At 39.8% G+C, this 20,703-nt stretch overlaps 1 protein-coding gene and 1 pseudogene across 4 annotated transcripts in view; both read left to right on the top strand.

Annotated features, from left to right (window-relative positions):
* The window catches only part of EPB41L5 (erythrocyte membrane protein band 4.1 like 5), a 156,822-nt gene that overhangs the window by 102,876 nt on the left and 33,243 nt on the right, over nucleotides 1-20,703 (top strand). For all 4 annotated transcript variants that reach the window (XM_065931382.1, XM_065931380.1, XM_065931381.1 and 1 more), the window contains 2 exons: nucleotides 7,351-7,502; nucleotides 11,924-12,021. In XM_065931382.1, the coding sequence (XP_065787454.1) occupies nucleotides 7,351-7,502; nucleotides 11,924-12,021 (250 nt within the window). The remainder of the gene's footprint in view (nucleotides 1-7,350; nucleotides 7,503-11,923; nucleotides 12,022-20,703) is intronic.
* LOC136165574 (U4 spliceosomal RNA) lies at nucleotides 5,875-6,006 on the top strand (annotated as a pseudogene).

Here is a 20,703-nt window from a genome sequence, read left to right as displayed (position 1 = left end):
TTCCTCCAGCCTCACTCAGGATTAGGTCAACAAAATAAAATGTCTGCATCGACCTTGGAACTTTGCCACAGCAGATAAATTGAAAATCTTGCTTTTTAAAGAACTGTTAAGAGGGCTTCTGTGATGGCTCAGTGGTAAAGAATCCACCTTCCAATGCAGGAGACACGGATTTGATCCCTGGTCTGGGAGGATCCCACATGCCATGGAGCAACTAAGCCCGTGTTCCACAACCCTGAGCCTGTGCTCTAGAGCCCAGAAACCGCAGCTACCGAAGCCCGCTCGCCCTAGAGCCCACGCTCCACAATAAGAGAAGCCACCACAATGAGAAGCCTGTGCACTAGCTAGAGGGTGGCCCCCACTCACCGTAGTTAGAGAAAAGCTTGCCCAGCAGCAAAGACCCGGCACGGCCAAATAAATAAAATTATAAATAAACATAACTGTTAGAATGTTTGCGTTTCTAGATGATTTTTTTTTTTTTTTTTTTTACTGTTTGACTGTACTTCATAGCATGCAGGATCTTAGTTCCCTGACCAGGGATCGAACCTGCACCCCTTGCAGTGGAGTCTTAACTGCTGGACTGCCAGAGAAGTCCTGGAATTGTTTTCGTATTTCATTTTCCTGTTGTTCATTTCCTGGATACAGATACATAGTTGATTTTTGTATATTGATCTTGTATCCTGCAACTTTGTTATTTCAAGTTGAACTAGATTAGTTTTGAAATCCTAAATTTGACTAAGGTTTTTACATACTCAAAAATATTTGTGCACATTATAAAATTCATTTATTGGGACTTCCCTGGTGGTCCAGTGATTAAGGACCTGCCTGCCAATGCAGGGAACACAAGTTTGATTTATGGTCCTTGAAGGTTCCACGTGCTGTGAGGCTGCTAAGCCCATGCACCACAACTGTTGAACCTGTGCCTTAGAGCCTGTGAACTGCAACTATTCAAGCCTGACTGTGGTAGAGCCTGCGCTCCGCAACATACGCCGCCGCAATGAGGAGCCCAGGTACCTCAGCTGAGAGTGACCCTCACCTTCTGCAATTAGAGGAAGCTCGAGAGCAACCGCAAAGACCCAGCACAGCCAAAAAATAAAAATAATAAAATTTAAAAGTTCATTTATGGTAAATGTACAAGTCCATGATTTTTAGAAATGTACAATCACTACAGTCTAGTTTTAGAACATTTTCATGATCTCCAAAAGTTCAGTCTTTATAAATTTTACTTAACTAGACATTTTGTATGAATGAAATTATACAGTATACAGGTTTTATGTCTGGTTTTCTCCTAGAATAATGTTTTTCAGATTTATCCATGTATTCTACTCTTCTGCTTTCAGTTGTGGATTAGTGATGCATTTTATGGATATACGGTGTTTTGTTTATACATTCCCCAGTTGTTGGAAATTTGCATTGTTTCCATGTTTTGGCTGTGAATAATGTTATAAACATTCCTGTACATATCTTAGTGTGGACATAAAATGTCATTTCTCTTGAATAGACTCCTGGAGGAAAATTGCTGGGTTGTATGGTGAGTTTATATTTTAACTTTTCAAGAAATTGACAAACGATTTTTCAGAGAGGAAATGCTTGAATGGTCCAGGTCTTCACATCCTTGCCAACATTTGTTATTTTCTGTCTTTTTGATTGCAGCTGTCTGAGAGAGTGAATAGTGGCATCTCCTTGTTTTGATTGGCATTTCCCAGAGGGCTGCTGAGGTTGAGTCTCTTTTCATGTGCTTGTCAGCTGTTCATCGATTGTCTTTGCAGGAATGTCTGTTTGAACCTTTTGCTCATTTTCATATGAATTATTTATCTTTTTGATATTAAGAGTTCTTTGTATATGTTGGATAGCAGTTCCTTATGAGGTACATGATTTGCAAAATTTTTCTCTTCATCTGTGACTTCTCTCTTCATTTCAGTGAAGACTTTTTTTGAAGCTCAGGCATTACATTGTGATGAAGTCCAACTTCCCCTGTTTTTGTTTTTATGGGTGGCACCTTTGGTATCATATCAAAGAGCATTTTGCCAACCCCAATTCACAAAGACCTTTTCCTCCTGTGTTTTTTTCAGATATTTATAGTTTCAGCTCTTAAGATTTCAGTATGTTATCCATATTGGTCTAACTTTTGTGTCTTGTGAGGTAAGAGTCTAAATTCATGTTTTTGCATGTATTTTTAGTTGTCTTGACACCAGTTGTTGAATGCCTGTTCTTTTATCCATTGATTTGTCTTGGCAGAAATCAACCACAAATATAATGAATTCTAAGCTCTCAATTTCATTCTGTTGATTTGCGTATCTATTTAAAAATTTTTTTTATTTATTTTTGGCTGTGCTGGGTCTTCATTGCTGCCCAAGCTTTCGCTAGTTGTGGCGAGCAGGGGCTCTTCTTCGCTGTGGCGCTTGGGCTTCTCCTTACGGCGGCTTCTCTTGTGGAGCATGGGTTCTAGGGCACGTGGGCTTCAGTAAGTACATGGGCCCACTAGTTGTCATTCTCAGGCTCTAGAGCACGGGCTCAGTAGTTGGGGCGCAGGGGCTGAGTTGCTCTGTGACATGTGGGAGCTTCTCAGACCAGAGATCAAAACCACGTCTCCTGTGTTGGCAGGCGGATTCTTCACCACTGAGCCCAGGAAACCAGGGAACCCCCTACATACCTATTTTTGTGCCAGTACCACACTGTCTTAATTACTGTGTTTTTATAGCAAGTTGCAGTATGTATCCTCCAACTTTCTTCTTTTCCAGAATGCACTTGCTTGTTCTAGCTCCTGAATTTTCACATGTTTTTTCCATCTAATTCATGAGCATAAAGTGTCTTTCTGTTTATTTAGATACCGTTTATTTATTATAGTTTTAAGTGTATAAACTCTGCATGCGTGCTCAATCACTTCAGTCATGTCCAACTTTTTCAACCTTATGGACTATAGCCTGCCAGGTTCCTCTGTCTATGGAGTTCTCCAGGCAAGAACACTGGAGTGGGTTGTCATGCTCTCATCCAGGGGATCTTCCCTACCCCAAGTCTCTTGTATTTCCTGCACGAGGGTTCTTTACCATAAGCGCCACGTGGGAAACTCAAGCTCTGCGTATCCTTTATTAAATTTTTTCCTGTTTTTATTCTTTTGATGCTGTTGTGAACAGAATTATTTTAATCTCAGTTTTCTATTGTTCACTGCTAGTGTATTGGCATAATTGAATTTTGCATGTTGATCTTGTGTCCTGCCTCCTTGCTCAACTTGTTTATTACTTTCCAGGAGCATTTTGTGGATTCCATTGACTTCTACATATAGAATTCTGTCATCTGCACATAGAAACCTCTTTGTATCTCTCTCTTTCTAGTTTGGGCCCTTAATTTACTCTGCCTTTTTTTCATACTGCACCTTTTAACACCGGCGTGCTGTTGAATAGAAGTGATAAGAGTGGAGTCTTTGTCTTGTGTCTGACTCACAGGGTAAATGATCTGGTCGTTCATCATTCAGTGCAATGTCATATGCTGTGCTTACTTATGACCCCGTGGACTGTAGCCCGCCAGGCTCCTCTGTCCACGGAGCTCTCCAGGCAGGAATACTGGAGTGGGTTGTCACACCCTCATCCAGGGGATCTTCCCAACCCAGGGATCGAACCCAGGTCTCCCACATTGCAGGTAGATTCTTTACCATCTGAGCCACCAGGGAAGCCCCAGTGTAATGTTAGCTGTTGGGTTGTGTTTTTTTTTGTATATTTCCTTTATCAGATTGAAGATGTTCCTATCTATTCTTAGTTTGTTGAGAGTTTCACCATTAGTGTTGTTCAGTTCAGTTCAGTTCAGCCGCTCAGTTGTGTCCGACTCTTTGCAACCCCATGAATTGCAGCACGCCAGGCCTCGCTGTCCATCATCAACTCCCGGAGTTGACTCAAACTCATGCCCATCGAGTCGGTGATGCCATCCAGCCATCTCATCCTCTGTTGTCCCCTCCTCCTCCTGCCCCCAATCCCTCCCAGCATCAGGGTCTTTTCCAATGAGTCAACTCTTTGCATGAGGTGGCCAAAGTGCTGGAGTTTCATCTTCAGCATCAGTCCTTCCAATGAACACTCAGGACTAATCTCGTTTAGGATGAACTGGTTGGATCTCCTTGCAGTCCAAGGGACTCTCAAGAGTCTTCTCCAACACCACAGTTCAAAAGCATCAATTTTTCGGCACTCAGCTTTCTTCACAGTCCAACTCTCATACATCCATACATGACCACTGGGAAAACGATAGCCTTAGTGTTGTTGGATATTGTCAAATGCTTTTTGTGTATCTATTGAGATGATCATGTGGTTTGTTTCTGTTAATATGTAATATTACATTAATTGATTTTGGAATGTTAAACCAACTTTGCATTCCTGCAAAAAGTCCCAGTTGTTCATAGCGGACGGTCCTTTTTATTCCTTGTTTGATTTCTTGTGTGTTAGGTATTTCTCCTCTGTCAGGACAGTAATGGGCTCATAGAATGACTTGGAGAACGCTGCCTTTCCTCTGTTTGTAAGATAGTTTGTTGATGGTTAGAATTATTTCTTCTTTTAAATATTTGATAGAATTTTTCAGAAGGTTCCCTGGGTCCAAGCTTCTCTTTGTGAGAAGATTTTTAATTACCAGTTAATTTCTATACTTTTCTGCATCTATTCAGATTTTCTGTTTTCCTGGAGTGAGCTGTGGTGATTTGTGACTTCTAAGGAATTTTTGTATATCATCTTAAGTTGTTGAATTTATTGGCATGCAGTTCATAATATTCCCTTATGCCTTGTTAATGTTTGTAGTATTTGTAGTGATTTCACTCTTCCCATTCTTGATATTGTATATACATATTCTCATTTTTCTTTTTATCAGTCTAGCTACAAATTATTAATTGCATTGAGCTCAAAGAACTAGTTCTCACTTTAATTCATTTTCTCTATTATTTTTCTTTTATCTTTATTATTTCCTGCCTTCCTCTTCCTTTGCATTTAACATGCTCTTTTTCTAATTTATCAAGGCATAAACTGAGGTTATTGATTTGAAAACTTTGTTCTAATATAGATGTTTACTGTTATAAATATTCCTCTAATTATTATTTTAGTGGAATCCTACAAATATAGATGTGTTGTGCTTTTGCTTTCATGAGTTTTAAATTCTTTTCTAATTTTCCTATTCATATCTTTTTTGATCCAGTGGTTATTTAGAAGTACATTATATAGTTTCCAAATATTTGGCGATTTTCCAAGGAACTTTCTGTTTTGATTTATAATTTATTTATGTTCTGGTCAAAGAACATACATACTTTGTATGATTTGAGTCCTTTTGAATTTATTAACTCTTGTTTTATGGCCCAGAATATGACCTATCTTAGTGATGATTCTGTATGCCCTTGAGAACAACATGTGTTTTGATGTTTTGGGTAGAGTATTTTCTAAATGTCAATCAAGTAAAGTTGGTGGTTAGTGATGTTCATGTCCACTGTTATCCTTGCTGATTTTCTGTTCTATCACTTATTGAAAGAAGGGTGTTGAAATCTCCAGCCATAATTGATTTGTTCGTCCTTGGCAGTTCTTTCAATTTTGGCTTCATGCATTTTAAAATGCCACCATTAAGTTAATAAATATTTAGGATTTTTATGTTCTCTCGATTAAATGACCCCTTTATCCTTATGAAATGGTCATCTTCATTTTAAGTACTGTTCTTTGCTCTTAACTCTACTTTGATATCAATGCGTTCGCTGTAGCTTTGACTAGTGTTAGCATAGCATATCTTTTCCTGTCCTTTTATTTTTTATCTTTGTTCATTTGTTTCTTCATAGTTAAATTGTTTCATGTAGGCACCACATAACTGGGTTTTGCTTTTTAAATTTTAACTGATAGTCTCTGCATTTGAAAGTTGGTATGTCTCAGCTTTGCACAGTGGCAGTACACTCAGTGAGGTTCATCTGAGACACAGTTACTTGGAAACTTTCCCCAACCCTCTGCTGTGATGACTTGAAATAGAGCTGACTTTGGCAATTTTTTTAAAGTATCGAATTATTGACTAGACTGGGTCTTAGTTGAGGCATGTTGACTCTTTAATGGGCATGTGGCATCTTAGGTCCCTGATCCGGGGTTGAGCCCAGCTACCCTGCCTTGGGAGTTCAGAGTCTTAGCCCCTGGACCACTAGGGAAGTCCCGCATTGGCAATTTTTGACAGTCTCTGCAGGGATTGATTTTTTTTTTAATGTTATGTTTATACTGTTTCCTTTTAATATGATTATTGATATGATTGAGTCTGTCATCCTTCTGTTTGTTTTCTGTTTGTCCCATGTGTTTCTTGTTTCCATCTTCTTCTTTTTTCATTTTTCAAAAATTTCATTTGTGTCCTTTTCTTATTCCTTAGCTGTAACTCTGTTGTTGTTGTTGTTTTTTTTTACTTTAATGGTTACTTAAGCATTTATCAGTCAACTTTCAAAGAATATTATACTGTTTCATGTGTAGTATAACAACTTTACAGGAGCATGCTTCTATTTCTCCTCTCCCAGTCTTTTTACTGTCATTTTTCAAATATTTTTCTTCTATGTATGTTTTAGACCCTATAATACATTGTTCATTTTACTTCTGCCTGTATGCCTTCCTTTAATATTTTTTTAGTGCTGGTCTTTTGGTCATGAATTCCTGTTGTCTTTCTTCTTTTTTAAGATATAATTCACATTGTTTACCCATTCACAGCCAACAATTCAGTGTTTTTAGCACTTTCATAGAAAGTGCAACCTTTATTACAATTTTACTTTAGAATATTTTGCCCCTCACTAAAAAAAAAAAAAATGAGAAAACCCACTCAGTATTCTTGCCTGGGAAATCCCATGGATAGAGGAACCTGGCAGCCCACAGTCCATGGGATTGCAAAAGAGTCGGACACACCTTGGCGACTGAACAACAAAAACGAAGCCCCACACCCACTCTCAGCTGTTCTTCTCCACACTCACACACCCTTTTGGTAAGGGAGGGATCCTCTACCCTAAATACTGTTAGATGGCCCAACATACAATGCCCAGCCCTGACAGCAGTTTATTAAACACATATCCTCATGGCCCTGAGGAGGACGAAACCTCACAACAATGGGGATGCATCATGCCTCTCTTGGGAGCAATATGAACAAACATGGGCTTTTTTGGGAGGCAGCCTTTATAGGAATGTGAGAATGAGTTGACCCTTGGTTCCCCTCAGGGAACATCCATCTTGGATGGAAGAGAATCTGCCCAAAGGTTTTGACAGATGAATAAACCATTTGGCATATGAACTTTTATATGAATTTTTTTCCAACAGATTTTCATTAGTATTTTAAATTCTTTTCATGATAAATGTCTTGGTCTAAGTATGTTTTCTGTTACCTTTACAGCTTGCCTCTGAAGATTGATTTGCTAGATAGTCCAGACTTACTGGAAACAACCATTGATGAGGTGGCTGGGGTGGCTGACACCATGGACACCTCCCAAGCCCCAGGTGAAGTGAGCACAGCCACCAGGCAGGCTGCGTTAGAGCGACCTGAAGGTGAGCGCAGGAGTAAGTGAACGTTCTGTGCGATGTCAGTGTCATTAATCTAGTCTGCGTCTTTTGAATTGAGCTATTTGTCAGTCACTTCAAGAGTATTTTATGCAGCAGTAGTTGAATTTAAAATTTTAATGTAGAATAGTTAACGCCTGCTTGCCTTTTTGACTTAAGAGTGCATTGAAATGTTTAAGATCACATAATTGATACCATTAAACATTTGTGTTATTTATAAGTCATTAAACATTTTTGAATTTTCAAATTTGCTTTTTGTTTCTTGAGTGAAAATTAAAAGAAAAATGTTTCCTTAGAGATGACCTAGAGCACAGGACTGAACAAATGTTTGGACATTCCATTAGCGCATAGGAAATACTTTGTTATTAATGAGAGCTGTTGTTGCCCAGACCCACAAAAGTAAATAATCAAGAAAGAATGCTGCTCTCCTTAACTTTTTAAAAGGTTAAAAGGAAATAATAAATTGCACATATTTCTATCTATTTGTGAGTTTGGTTTGATATTGAAACATAACTGTCTTTAAACAAGAACTTTCTGTTGAATTTCAGTGTAACTGTGATCATTTAAAAGCAGCTTATGTTTGCATGGCTCTTGGCAATTTTGATTTCTTTTTCTAAAATTAGGCACCATCTTTTAAACAACTTATAGGAAATTGCCAATGAGTATGCTGTTCTCTCTGAAGAGTGAGAATACAGCAATAGGATTTAGTAATTTAGAAAGACGTGATGAAAACTGTTACAGTGCTTCTGGTTCATAGAACATGCTGAATTACTGCTGGGCTTCCCTGGTGGCTCAGAGGTGAAAGCATCTGCCTGCAGTGCAGGAGACCTGGGTTCAATCCCTGGGTCAGGAAGATCCCCTGGAGAAGGAAATGGCAGCCCACTCCAGTACTCTTGCCTGGAGAATCCCATGGATGGAGGAGCCTGGTGGGCTTCAGTCCACAGGGTCACAAAGAGCCGGACACATCTGAGCGACTTCACTTTCACTTTCAGTTGATTTAAAAAATCTGTTTTTTTGTTCCTGAAGTAACCACTACAATTGCACTGTTAGAAAAATGTTCTGGCATGTTATATGTTATGTTTTTATTGACATCTACCATATTTAATTGTTATTCTGAGTCTGAGGTCCAGGAAACATAAATTAGCTTTGATTTATTCATAATTTCAGAATGATGTTCTAATTTGATTTTTTAAAGGTAATAGTTGTCGGGTTAAGAAAACACATCTGTTACTCAGAGCACCTTGTTTTATTATACTTTGCAAATATTGTGCTTTTTTGCAAAATGACAGTTTGTGGCAACCCTACACTGTCAGATAATGGGTAGCATTTTTTAGCAATAAAATATTTTTTAACTGAAGTATGCACATTATTTTTTTAAACATATGCTATTGCATGTTTAATAGGTAGACTGCAATATAGTGCAAACATAATTTACATGCACTGGGAAACCAGGCAATTCACATGACTCAGTTCACTGTGGTGATCCCGAGCTGAACCCACAGTATCTCCAAGGAATGCCAGTATTCCTCATGTACTTTATTTGCATCAGTTGCTCTTGGTTATTTTCCAGTTTTCACAGCCTTGCTCTGGACTCTGTCTCTTGTTAGAAATAGTCACTCTTTGTCACTAGAAAGATGTGATATGTAACAGATAGAGGCCATCGGTGTTTGGATTCAGCCAGAAGCAAGACTAGCTTAATGTGAAGTATTTTCCAGATTAAAATAAAAAGTCTCTTTTATAGAATGGCAACATTGATTCTATTTTCATTTTATGTCTGTCCATTGTATATATTAAAAGTTGCTTAAATTAAAATTTTAATTTAATTAATTAATTTGGAAGAAAAGCTATGACAAACTGAGATAGCATATTAAAAAACTGACACATTACTTTGCCGACAAAGGTCTGTCTAGTCAAAGCTATGAATTTTCCGGTAGTCATATATAGATGCAAGAGTTGGACCATAAAGAAGACTGAACACCAGAAAATTGATGGTTTTGAGCTGTGGTGTTGGAGAAGACTCTTGAGAGTCCCTAGGACTGCAGGGAGGTCCAACCAATCCATCCTAAAGGAAATTAGTCCTGACTGTTCATTGGAAGGACTGATGCTGAAGCTGAAGCTCCAACACTTTGGCCACCTGATGCAAAGAGTCAACTCCTTAGAAAAGACTCTGATGCTGGGAAAGATTGAAGGCAGGAGGAGAAGGGGACAGTAGAGGATGAGATGGCTCGATGGCAACACTGACTGAATGGACATGAGTTTGAGCAAGCTCCGGAAGATGGTAAAGGACAGGGATGCCTGCTGTGCTGCAGGCCATGGGGTCTCAGAGAGTCAGACTCGACTGAGCGACTGAACAGCAACAACAGTTGTCTGGGTTTGAAGAGTGTTTAAAATTCCTCCAGCACTGCAGTAGTGTTGTATGAACAAAGAACGTTTATTTAGTGTACACTTTCTAGGAGATTATATTGGTTTCGAGGAGTTTGGTAGAACAAACTAAGGATGCTTAGAAATGACAAGACCAAATGAAATGTAACAACTTCAAATATTCAGAAGCCTTTTATATCAGGGAATTTGTGTCACCTTCTTAGTGAATCTTGGATTAGCAGTTTGAAAATAGAGCAAAGCCAAATTAAAATGAGTTTAGGGAAGAATCTTTTAAACTGTTCTTGCCATATATCAGAAATAGATATCTTACAGTGAGTGGGCCCCCCATTACAGAAACTATTCAAGCAGAGCTTAAATACTGTTGGAAGTTATGACAAAAGAAATTCTTGAATCATGTAGAGGTTTCATTAGTAAGACTTATCCAGTTGATAAGACTTATCTAGTTATGACATTTACTCAGGGTCAATCAGTGAAACTAGAGCATTTTGATATTAAGAATTAAGGTTTTATACCAAGATATGAATCTTGGTGCCCAATTTATTCTATATTTTCTTTTGGTTATGATATTCAAACCCTGATTGACTTAGGTAAATAGTTAATAAATAGTAACTTAAAAAGAAAAGCATTTATCCTACAATCTCAGGATATTTCTCAGCCAAACAGGAATAGCAGAGTAAGTTTTATTTTAACCAGCTCCCCCTCACCACCACAGTCCAGCAGTATTAAGTTAACAGCATAAGCTGAAGTGTTGTGGGCCCAGTGTCATCCTGTTAAAATGCAGTGTCCAATCATTTGAAGCATAAGAAAAACAGGAGGTGGCCATTAAGTAAGAAAATGAGTACGGAAGATTTTGAGATTAATGTTGAATTAGTGATTCTCAGTTTTGATTGTACATTAAAGTCACCTCGAGGGTTTTAGAAACTGCAAGAGCCACGCAAAGCTGTACAGTGGGACAACCCTGAGGGATGGGGTGGGGAGGGGCCTGGGGGGTTCAGGGTGGGGGACACATACACACCCATGGCTGGTTCCTGTCAACGGAGGGCAGAAACCACTATTGTAAAATAAGTAGCCTTCAATTAAAATAAATAAATTAATAAAAAAAACTAGTAGTGCCAGAAAACTACCTTCAGAAATCTGGTATTGTTATTCTAGGGTCAGCTCTGGGAATCAGTATTTCTTAAAAGTTCCCCATCTGATTCTAATGTGTAGCCAACGGGCAGATTTAGAGTTAACTGATGAACACTTTAGAAGATCTCTTTGAGAGGAAATGACTTCATAGTTTTCCCTCCTTTCTTCTACTTGATTGCTTAGAAATTATTAGGCATTCAGTAGCTTTTTCGGTTATGTGGACAGTGTATAAATTCAAATTCCTACCAAATTGATTCCTGCACAATAAGAACAACTAACAGTTGTTAGTCGAGATAGAATTCATTGTGTTTAATGTATCTTCTTTTCAGTGGTTGGAGGATTTGACTTGTAATGTATTGTGCAGCGCTTGTTGCAGGTAGTGAAGATAAGATGCTTGTCCTGCATCACGCCTGACTGATGGCACCAGTGTGTGATAGGTTGAGTCAGTGGGTGAATGGATGGGTGCTCTTCATCGGTGTAGTTTTAGGCCCCGTGTGGTCAGGAAGAGGAGGAGGACGGCTGGGTGTCAGGTTGCAGGAGGAGCTTGGGTCGCACTTTGGGAGGAAGGGTGGTGTCCCGCTGCTCTGTGCCCTTTCTGTGAGTCGTGTAGCTGGGGAGCTTTCTTAACCCCTCATGCCACGGAGAGTCCGCATCCAGTGGCATTTTAGGAGCAGAGCAGATACAGGAAACGTTCCTGTTCAGGTTAACTCTTACTCAAATTAATGGTGAGTTTCCTGCTTATAGAAAGAATGTCTGGTCCAAGGTGATCTGGATTATTACCTTTTATTGGTGGTAACTGGTATTGAGGGGAGGCGGTGAGGAAAGCCTGAGTCTCTCCATTTACAAGCCGTGACAGCATGGCAGACTAAATGGCTGTTTTCCTTTTTTTTTTTTTCCAGCATTCATAGATGCCTCAGAGAAGCTCAAACACTTTGAAATGGAAAACAGTCCTGTGCTGACTCCTCACCCCAACGTGGATGTTAACATTAACAACCAGGTATTCTGAGTTCTTTTTCGCATCCCTGTCATACAGCCCCAGACTTCCCAGAAATCTTTTCCATCCAAAGCTAATATTTTTTCTTTTCTTTCACTGGGAAGTCTATCTGTGCTGAACTCTTAAAACTTGTTATATAATTTAAAAAGGTGAAATTTGTGGATATTTAGGAGGAAACTTGGACAGCAGTGTTAAGAATTATAAGGTCATTTCATGTTTTTTCTTTAGATTCAGCCCATCCCTTCTCTAATTCTGTTCAGTGAATCTTGATTTAGTTGAAAAAATTAATTGAAAGCCTTTTAAATTGTAAATGGATCTGTTTGGAAGGGAACTGCTCTGTAATAAGTGACATGAGATGCTAAAGCATCACCCCATACCCTTCACCTTCCTGTCCTCCTGAAGTCTTAGGCATGTGGTGGGGTGACATACCAGTTAAACCAATCAAACCTCAATTAACTATTTGACTGTAATTAAAATTTTTTATTATTTCTACAATTAAATAACTTATAGCAGTAACTAAAGTGGGAATAGGATAAAAATAATTGTCCCCAATAACGGAAGAGTGAATTTTAGGTAATAATCTGGAGACAGCCTTTTATTTATTTTTTTTCCTGTATCTAGGCAATAGATAACAAAGACCTGCTGAATGAATTTTGTTTTGGCTTGATTTTAAAGAGGAAAAAGGAACATCTGACTTGCACTTCTCTTTCATCCTTGGATAACTAGCTGGACTTCTTCAGAGACCAGTATGGAGCACAGAGTGACTTCTTTCCTTCATAGTCATTGTTATAACTGTCCTTTAGAATGTGTCTTCTTTTTTTTTTCATCCTATTACATTTTTCATTGAAATGTCTTTTAGAAGCCGATTCAATTTCAGAAAGCCTTTCCATTTTTGACCCCTCAGTAATTCTCAATTATATGGTCTCTTTCCTTCACATTGTCAGTTTTTCTACTGTCTTTGTAAGGTAGGGGAATGCAGGGTCAAAGTCAGAGGGTTAACTGAAAACTTTCAATGAAAGCTTAGGTAGTTGACAGTTTGACAAAAATTTAGTGGAGGTCTGGAGTGAACCTGAAGATTGAGGCCCGGTAAATCCTGACAGGGAGTTGAAGGGTAATTGTTGCACAGGAAATTCATTGAGTGGCTGCTTGTTTTTTAGCAACATTCACTGCACATTTTGCTGTAACTTAGCTGAACCTCTGGACCAGAGGATCTATTAGATTAGTTATGAAACCTTGGAAAAATAAATACAAGTGTGGGTTTAAGATAGGAAAGGGAATATGAGAGAGGGTTAGGTGAAGGATGATGTGCCGTGAAGAAGTGTTTGGGGCTCATGTAACTAGGAAGATAATAGCTAATATTTGGTGAGGGCTTACTCTATGCCAGGCAGAAATAAAAAGAAATAATTCAGTGCTGTACTGACAAATAAGAGATGTCAGACTACCCTACCTCAATGCTTCAACTAGTGCTGTGTACAAGTTTGTCAACTGAAGAAAAATAAAGCATAGCCTAAAAGTTGAGAGTTATACGTTATTTGACAGACTTTCTTAGGACTTCAAGCTTGGGAGACAGTATCCCAAATAACCCTGAGATGCTGCTTCAAAGAGGGGAGGATGAGCCCGGATTCATAGGAGTTTTTGCAACAAAGACCTGGTCATGATCATCAAAAGATTAGTGTTAATAAAAGAAAACCAGTTATCTCACATTAAGGAATTTAGTACTTTTCTATGGATTGATGTTCAGTCTCTTAAGTTATGTTTAACTCTTTGCCACCCCATGAACTGCAGCACACCAGTCTTCCCTGTTCTTCAGTGTCTCATGGAGTTTACTCAAACCCATGTCCGTTGAGTCGGTGGTGCCATCCAACCATCTCATCCTCTGTCGCCCCCTTCTCCTCTTGCCCTCAGGATCTTCTTTAGTGACTCAGCTCTTCACATCAAGTGGCCAGCGTATTAGAGCTTCATCTTCATCATCAGTCTTTCCAATAGTATTCAGGGTTGATTTCCCTTAGGATTAACTGGTTTGATCTCCTTGCAGTCCAAGGGACTGTCAAGAGTCTTCTCCATCACCCAATTTGAAAGCATCAATTCTTCAGCAGTCAACCTTCTTTAGGGTCCAACTCTTACATTGATACGTGACTACTGTAAAAACCATAGCTTTGACTGTATGCACCTTTGTTGGCAAAGTGATATCTCTGCTTTTTAATATGCTGTCTAGACTTGTCATAGCTTTTCTTCCAGGGAGCAAGTGTCTTTTAAAGTTGTGGCTGCAGTTAACATCCATAGTGATTTTGGAGCCCAAGAAAATAAAATCTGTCACTGTTTACACTTTTCCCCACCTATTTGGCATGAAGTGATAGGACTGGATGCCATGATCTTCGTTTTTTCAACGTTGAGTTTTAAGTCACGTTTTTCACTCTCCTCTTTCACCCTCATCAAGAGGCTCTTTAGTTTCTCTTTGCTTTCTGCCATTAGAGTGGTATCATCTGCATATCTGAGGTTGTTGATATGATCCCGGCAATCTTGATTCCAGCTTGTGATCCATACAGCCCAACATTTCACATGATGTACTCTGCATATGAGTTAAATAAGCAGGGTGACTATGCACAGCCTTGACGTACTCCTTTCCCAATTTTGAACCAGTCCGTTGACCCCATAGACTGTAGCCTGCCAGGCTCCTCTGCCCATGGAATTCTCCAGGCAAGAATATTGGAGTGGGTTACCATCCCCTTCTCAGGGGAGTCTTCCCAACCCATGGATCAAAGCTGGGTCTCCTGCATTGCAGGCCAGGGAAGCCCTGGTTTACTGTGTATGGGAAGATGTGAGTCTGGGCTCACTGCAGTCATTCCCGTGATACGCACTTCGGCTGTCTGGGGCCAGCGTCGTGAGTTTCCTCGGAAGCACCATCAGGGCGGCTGCAGAGGCTGACCACTGCGTGGGCTTCAGTGGGCGGGTCGTTTGTCTCCATCCTGAGTTGCCTCAGGGCTCACTGTCCAGTGGCTGAAATGTGTTGGCGTGATGGCTGCAGCATCCTTTGTTTACCGTTAGAGCAGCAACGTTTTAGTTCTCAAGTTAATTCATGTGTTTTCTTACATCTGTTTGTTTGATGGTGCTGGATCTTAGTTGCAGCACATGGGATCTTTTAGTTACAGCTTGTGGGATCTTTTTCCCTGACCAGGGTTTGAACCAGGGCCCTCTGTATTGGGAGTAAGGAGTCTTAGCCCCTGGACCAGCATGAAAGTTCCCTTAATTGATGGTTTATTTATATGACGCACTTTTAATCCACCTTGATTTCTCTACCTCTGCCACTAACTGTTAATGTTTGCTTAAGGAATGCAGATTAATCTTAATATCGGTTTTACTAAGTATAGTATTTTAGGATGAAACACCTACTGTAAATAGAATATATTCTAAAGCAAAGTGTCAGATGTTGGATGTTTAGCTCTAAAAATTGGGTAACTGAGAAGGTTTTAGGCTAATGGAATTTTCAGATGGCAACAACTGGAAAGTACAGTGTGAGAGACAAAATCAGGATCTATGAATACTTTGAAAGGCTGGAATGATGGATTGGATTTAAGACTAGTCTGACACAAATGTCAGCATTAGGATCAGGAGGTAGAATATAACAGGCATGTGTTAAAAAAAAGTTTGAGAATTTTGTAAACAATATGAAGTGTAACTGCTGAAACATATCTATTGTATTAACTGAAAGGGCTTAAAAGGGGAGCTCCAGCCATAGTATTAAAAAGGAAGAAAGATAAACATGATTTCGGAAAACTAAAGTGATTTGAGAAGAGGAGGAGTACAGTGAAGAATCTTGAAGCACAGTTGTAATGATGCTCAGCGATCTCAGGAAAGAATACTTCAGTTATCTGAGGAGCTATGATATGACAGGAAGTAAAGTATTGATAATGTTTTTTAACAGTCTTGGAGAAGAGCTAAGGTCAGTGAGTGACGAAATTAGGCAGATTTCACCTCAGTGTAAGAAAACATATCTTAACACACCTGGGAATTGAACAGATAGCTAAGAAAGCAGCAGCTTCCCTAATGTGGGAAGTTCCTCAGGCTAAGACTGAAGTCAGCCTTTGGATATTTTGGAGGTTGGATGTACTTGGAGGTTGGAGCATTCTTTCCACCTTGGGACACCCTGAACCTCGGGTTCATTGTTGGAATTCTTCCCCTTTCTGGGTGCCTGCTGGTATGGGGAATGTGTTCACAATGTCTGCCTGATCTGTGTCTTTGGAGTCCTTTAGGGCTTATGCTGTGTCAAGAATTGAAGACTTTTCAGTTACCTTCCTCCTCTTAATTACTTGAGACAATTCCAAAATTTTCTTTATCTTCAAATTTGAAGGATAATTTTTTTTCTTGGTCCTTGATCAGAAAATTTTTAAAATGCTTAAAGTAATAAAATCTAAGCTGCATTTGTTAGTGAGGATGGGGACGTGATTAAGGTCTGACCTTTAGCAGCTAGTCTTTCTAGTGTAAAGGTTTAAAAGAGAGGCATGATGACCATGTTCTCTTGACCACAAGTTGGCAGCCTCTTTCTTTAAAGGTCAGTAACTATTTAAGTCTCAGTAACCGTACGGTCTCTGTCATTGTACTCAACTGTGCCACCATGGCATGAGCTAGCCATAGCCATGTGGGCCTGGGCATGGCCGTGTTCTGGTGGAGTTTACTTACTAAAGCAGATGTGGCCTGTAGGTTGTCTTTCTCTTGTTGTTGGGAATGTAATCCTACAGCAGATTGCTGCCACACGTGACTTGGAATAATCTTTGTCACTTTTAACCTTTTGATTTTTTTCGTACCCAAACCTTTAAGAAGATATAACCAAAAAGTATATCAAAAATCAAAATCGGCACTCTGAAGAAAGCAAAGGAGAAAGATGAATGTATTACCTGGATTTTGACCCATGAGCCTTAGCATTCAAGACTGTGAAAATAGTAAGTTCTGAGTTGCTGACAAATTTAAGTGGTTTTTATAGGATAAATACAGGAGTTATTTGTTGTTGTCAGCTGATTAGTTGTCTGGTGGTCTTCTTTCTTATTTGGATCAGAGTAGCTGAGTCAGGGGAGCAAGGAAGCATAGAGCTGCCATGAACAGACTTGCGTGGGGGCTTGGCTGGTGTCCTGTGCCAACCTTTGGGAAGAGTTGTACATCCCCATGAGGTTAGGTTAAGTGTCCTCTGTGTGCCTACATTGGCTGTCTTCATTTTGTCCCTGACATAAGTGACACCAGACATTTCAGTTTGGCTCTATAAGTAGTTAACTTTCTTCCCTTCTACCCTCAATTTGGACACAAAAGTGTGGCAGTTGGTCTGACCTCCCTTTGGGAAATTGAGCTTCAGATGTTAGCCTTACAAAGGCCACACTTCTCCAGGGATCAGTGAACTATTGCATATTATGTAAGGTAAGTAGAAATGATACTTTTACAAACACAAAGGCTAATGCTCTCTTTTTAACAGTAATTGCTGTAGGGGGAAAAAATAATTTTTCCCTCTACTCCTCTGAGTTGTTGGCTGAGACTTCTGTGACAAAAGACAGATTAACAAGAGAAAAACAAAAGTTTACTGTTAATGTGTACCTCATGTTCAGATGGGCAATACCAGGGGAGAATGAGTAACTCTTAGGCTTAGAATTCCAGTTAAATACCATCTTCAGCTAAAGACAAACGAAAGAAAGTGTAGGGGAGGGTTCAAGGAAAAGCAGGGTAAGCAGAAGTAAGGCTTCTTACGCAGCTTTGAGTCCTTGCTATTCAATGATAAGAGTTGGGAGTTGTTTGCAGGGATGAATGTTGGTCTTTCCTAGTAGAAAGGAAGGAGGGACTCCTTTTTAGATAGATAGGAGAAGGACAACGCTTTTCTTATATCTCCTGCTTCCCAGTTGCCTTCAGCTCAGAATAACCTGCCACAGGTGGCATATTTGGGGATGGCACATTCTGCTACCCTCACTGCCATGACTTTCTCAGCTGGAGCAGTAGTTGCTTGCTCAGTCACTTCAGTTGTGTCCAACTGTTTGCGACCCTATGGACTGTAGCCCGCCAGGCTTCTCTGGCATGGCATTCTCCAGATGAGAATACTGGAGTGGGTTGCCATGCCCTCCCTCAGGGGATCTTATTGATCCAGGGATCGAACTCACGTCTCTTGTGTCCCCTGCGTTGGCAGGCAGGTTCTTTACCACTAGTGCTACCTGAGAAGCCTGAAACAATAGTTACTAATATTATACTAATATTATTGGTGCAGGTGTTTTAAAAAATAATTTTTAAGTCTGGAAATCAGGCTATTTAACTACTGGTATCTTAGAATTTATTAGTTTATATAGTAGGCCAGCCCTAAAAATTCACATCCCCTTTGTCATGATCTCAGGGACTCTTCTGGATTTATGTAAATACTTTCAGCACTTTAAGGGGAAGAAGCAATTTATAAAGTGGTTAAAACCTTTGTGTTTATTTAGTAAAAATTCAAGGTAAATTGTATTTATTCTTCTAAAGCAAGATTCTTGCAGATCACGGATCTACCCACAAATAATTATAAGAGATGTCTTAAACCCTATGAAATGGAACACATATTCTTTTTTATTTTTTGTTTTATTTATTTTGGCTGCACTGGGTCTTAGTTGCAGTGAGTGAGGGGCTTCTTTCTGGTTTCAGAGCATGAGCTCTAAAGTGCTTGTGTTCAGTAGTTGCGATGCATGGGCTTAGTTGCTCTGTGGCATGTGGAATCAGGTTCCCTGATCAGGGATCGAACCCACCTCTTCTGTATGGACAAGGTGGATTCTTAATCACTGGACCACCAAGGAAGCTCCTATTCTTGCTTTAATTCAGTTACATATTTTTTAGGAAAGTGGGTCCAAATTTTATTAAATCCTCAAAAAGAGTAAACCATACCAATCTTAAAATAACTCTTTGCATCTTCCCAAAGTTAGAGCTAAAAAGAACTTCACTTTACTTAAAAGGCTTATATAATTTTTTAAAATTAAATAATTTCAATTTTTCTAAGGCATTTAAAGAAGGAGCTCTCAGAAATAAGATCTCTCTGTGTTTTAAAAAAAAATACCATTTTTTTTTTTTTTTTAGTTTTACTACTTATACCAATACTTTGCATTATGTGTTTGAATGTATAAATGGCCTACCTATGTTTTCTAGCCAAGATTGTTTCAAGAGTGGTTTTGAGTCTGGATCTAATGGCATTCTGGTTCAGAACTTGAAACCAAGTCCCCCTAAAACTGACTTCCCCTGCTGAGTTTGTGGTTAATCTGTCTAAAAATTGATTCCCTTCCTAATTTTACCCCTTTTCCCCTCAGAATTGAGGAGCATCAAAGAAAAGGGAGAATTGGACCCCAAACAGGACCCTGTGGGGCCATCCCAGGTACAAAAAGCCTCTCCACATCCCTATTTCCTGTTTGTAGGAAAAAGATGGTAATCTCCTGGACCTTCCCCAAATTCCAAAGAGCAGAGTCTAGCAGTTAATGTTTAGGACAAGAGCATCACAGGACTTCTCATTCGTTCTGAAGGGATATGGATAACTGTCTGTGCCTGTCTTTGAGTTGTTCTGCAAAAACTAAGACCTTCCCCCCCCCACCCACATGGGCAATGATGACTACATGATGACCACAGGCAGGTGGTCCCCAGACTGGTTGGAGCCAGAAGGTTGAGGTTCTGAAGATATCACCCTATTACCTCATCACCAAACAATCAGAGGCCTTCCCCAGTGGCTGAGACGGTAAAGAATCCGCCTGCAATGTGGGACACCTGGGTTCAATCCCTGGGTTGGGAAAAGCCCCTGGAGGAGGGCATGGCAACCCACGCCAGTATTCTTGCCTGGAGAATCCCACAGACAGAGGAGACTGGCGGGCTACCGTCTGTAGGGTCGCACACAGCTGGACATGACCGAGCAACGAAGCACAGCCAGTCAGAAGAAGGTCCGCAGGCTGACCACACGTCCTGGACCCTGTGCACTCGCGCCGTTTTTAAAGGCCTTTGCCAGAAGGCATCAGGGGGTTCTGGTCCTTGTACATGAGCTGCCTGTCCTCCTTCCTGGGTGCCCTGCAAATACACCCCTAGTTTTCTGCAAACTCCTGCCGTCAGTCTGGCTTTCTGCACTGCAGGCGCATGAGCCCTGGCTCAGTAGCAAACTGAAGTGGACTTTGGATCCTCTTTAACCTGACATTAGCGCGTAACTAAGCTGATTCTGACAGTGAGGACGCCTCTGCAGGAGAGTTTGAGCATCCAGTCTTGTTAGAACAGGTCTAACTTGGGGTGTTTAGGAATCAGGGTGTCTTTTTAATTATTTTGGATCTCTGTTTGCACATGTTGGCCATCCAGGGCAGACATATCAACAGCATAGTAACTGGATATTGTTGGATTTGCATCCTATAATAAAACTATATGAAAATGTTTTATAGCTGTTACACTGAACTTGTATTTCAGTAATCTTTTTCTTTTATATACATGGAAGGTAACTGTATAAAATACAGATTTTATTTATGTTTATTTCTGGGGTTTTTTTTGGTCATGCTGTGCATTTTCAGGATCTTAGTTCCCCAGAGACTGAATCTGAGCCCTGACTGAAAGTGCTGAGTGCTCACCACTGGACTGCCAGGGAATTCCCCACAAAATGTAGATTTTAAAAAGCAAGAAATTATAAAATGTCCATTATCCCAGTCCTAAGAGATAACTACAGTTAACATTGTT

Source organism: Muntiacus reevesi, chromosome 3 (assembly GCF_963930625.1).
Source record: "Muntiacus reevesi chromosome 3, mMunRee1.1, whole genome shotgun sequence".
NCBI classification, from domain to species: domain Eukaryota; kingdom Metazoa; phylum Chordata; class Mammalia; order Artiodactyla; family Cervidae; genus Muntiacus; species Muntiacus reevesi.
This window is presented reverse-complemented; position numbering and strand designations above follow the sequence as displayed.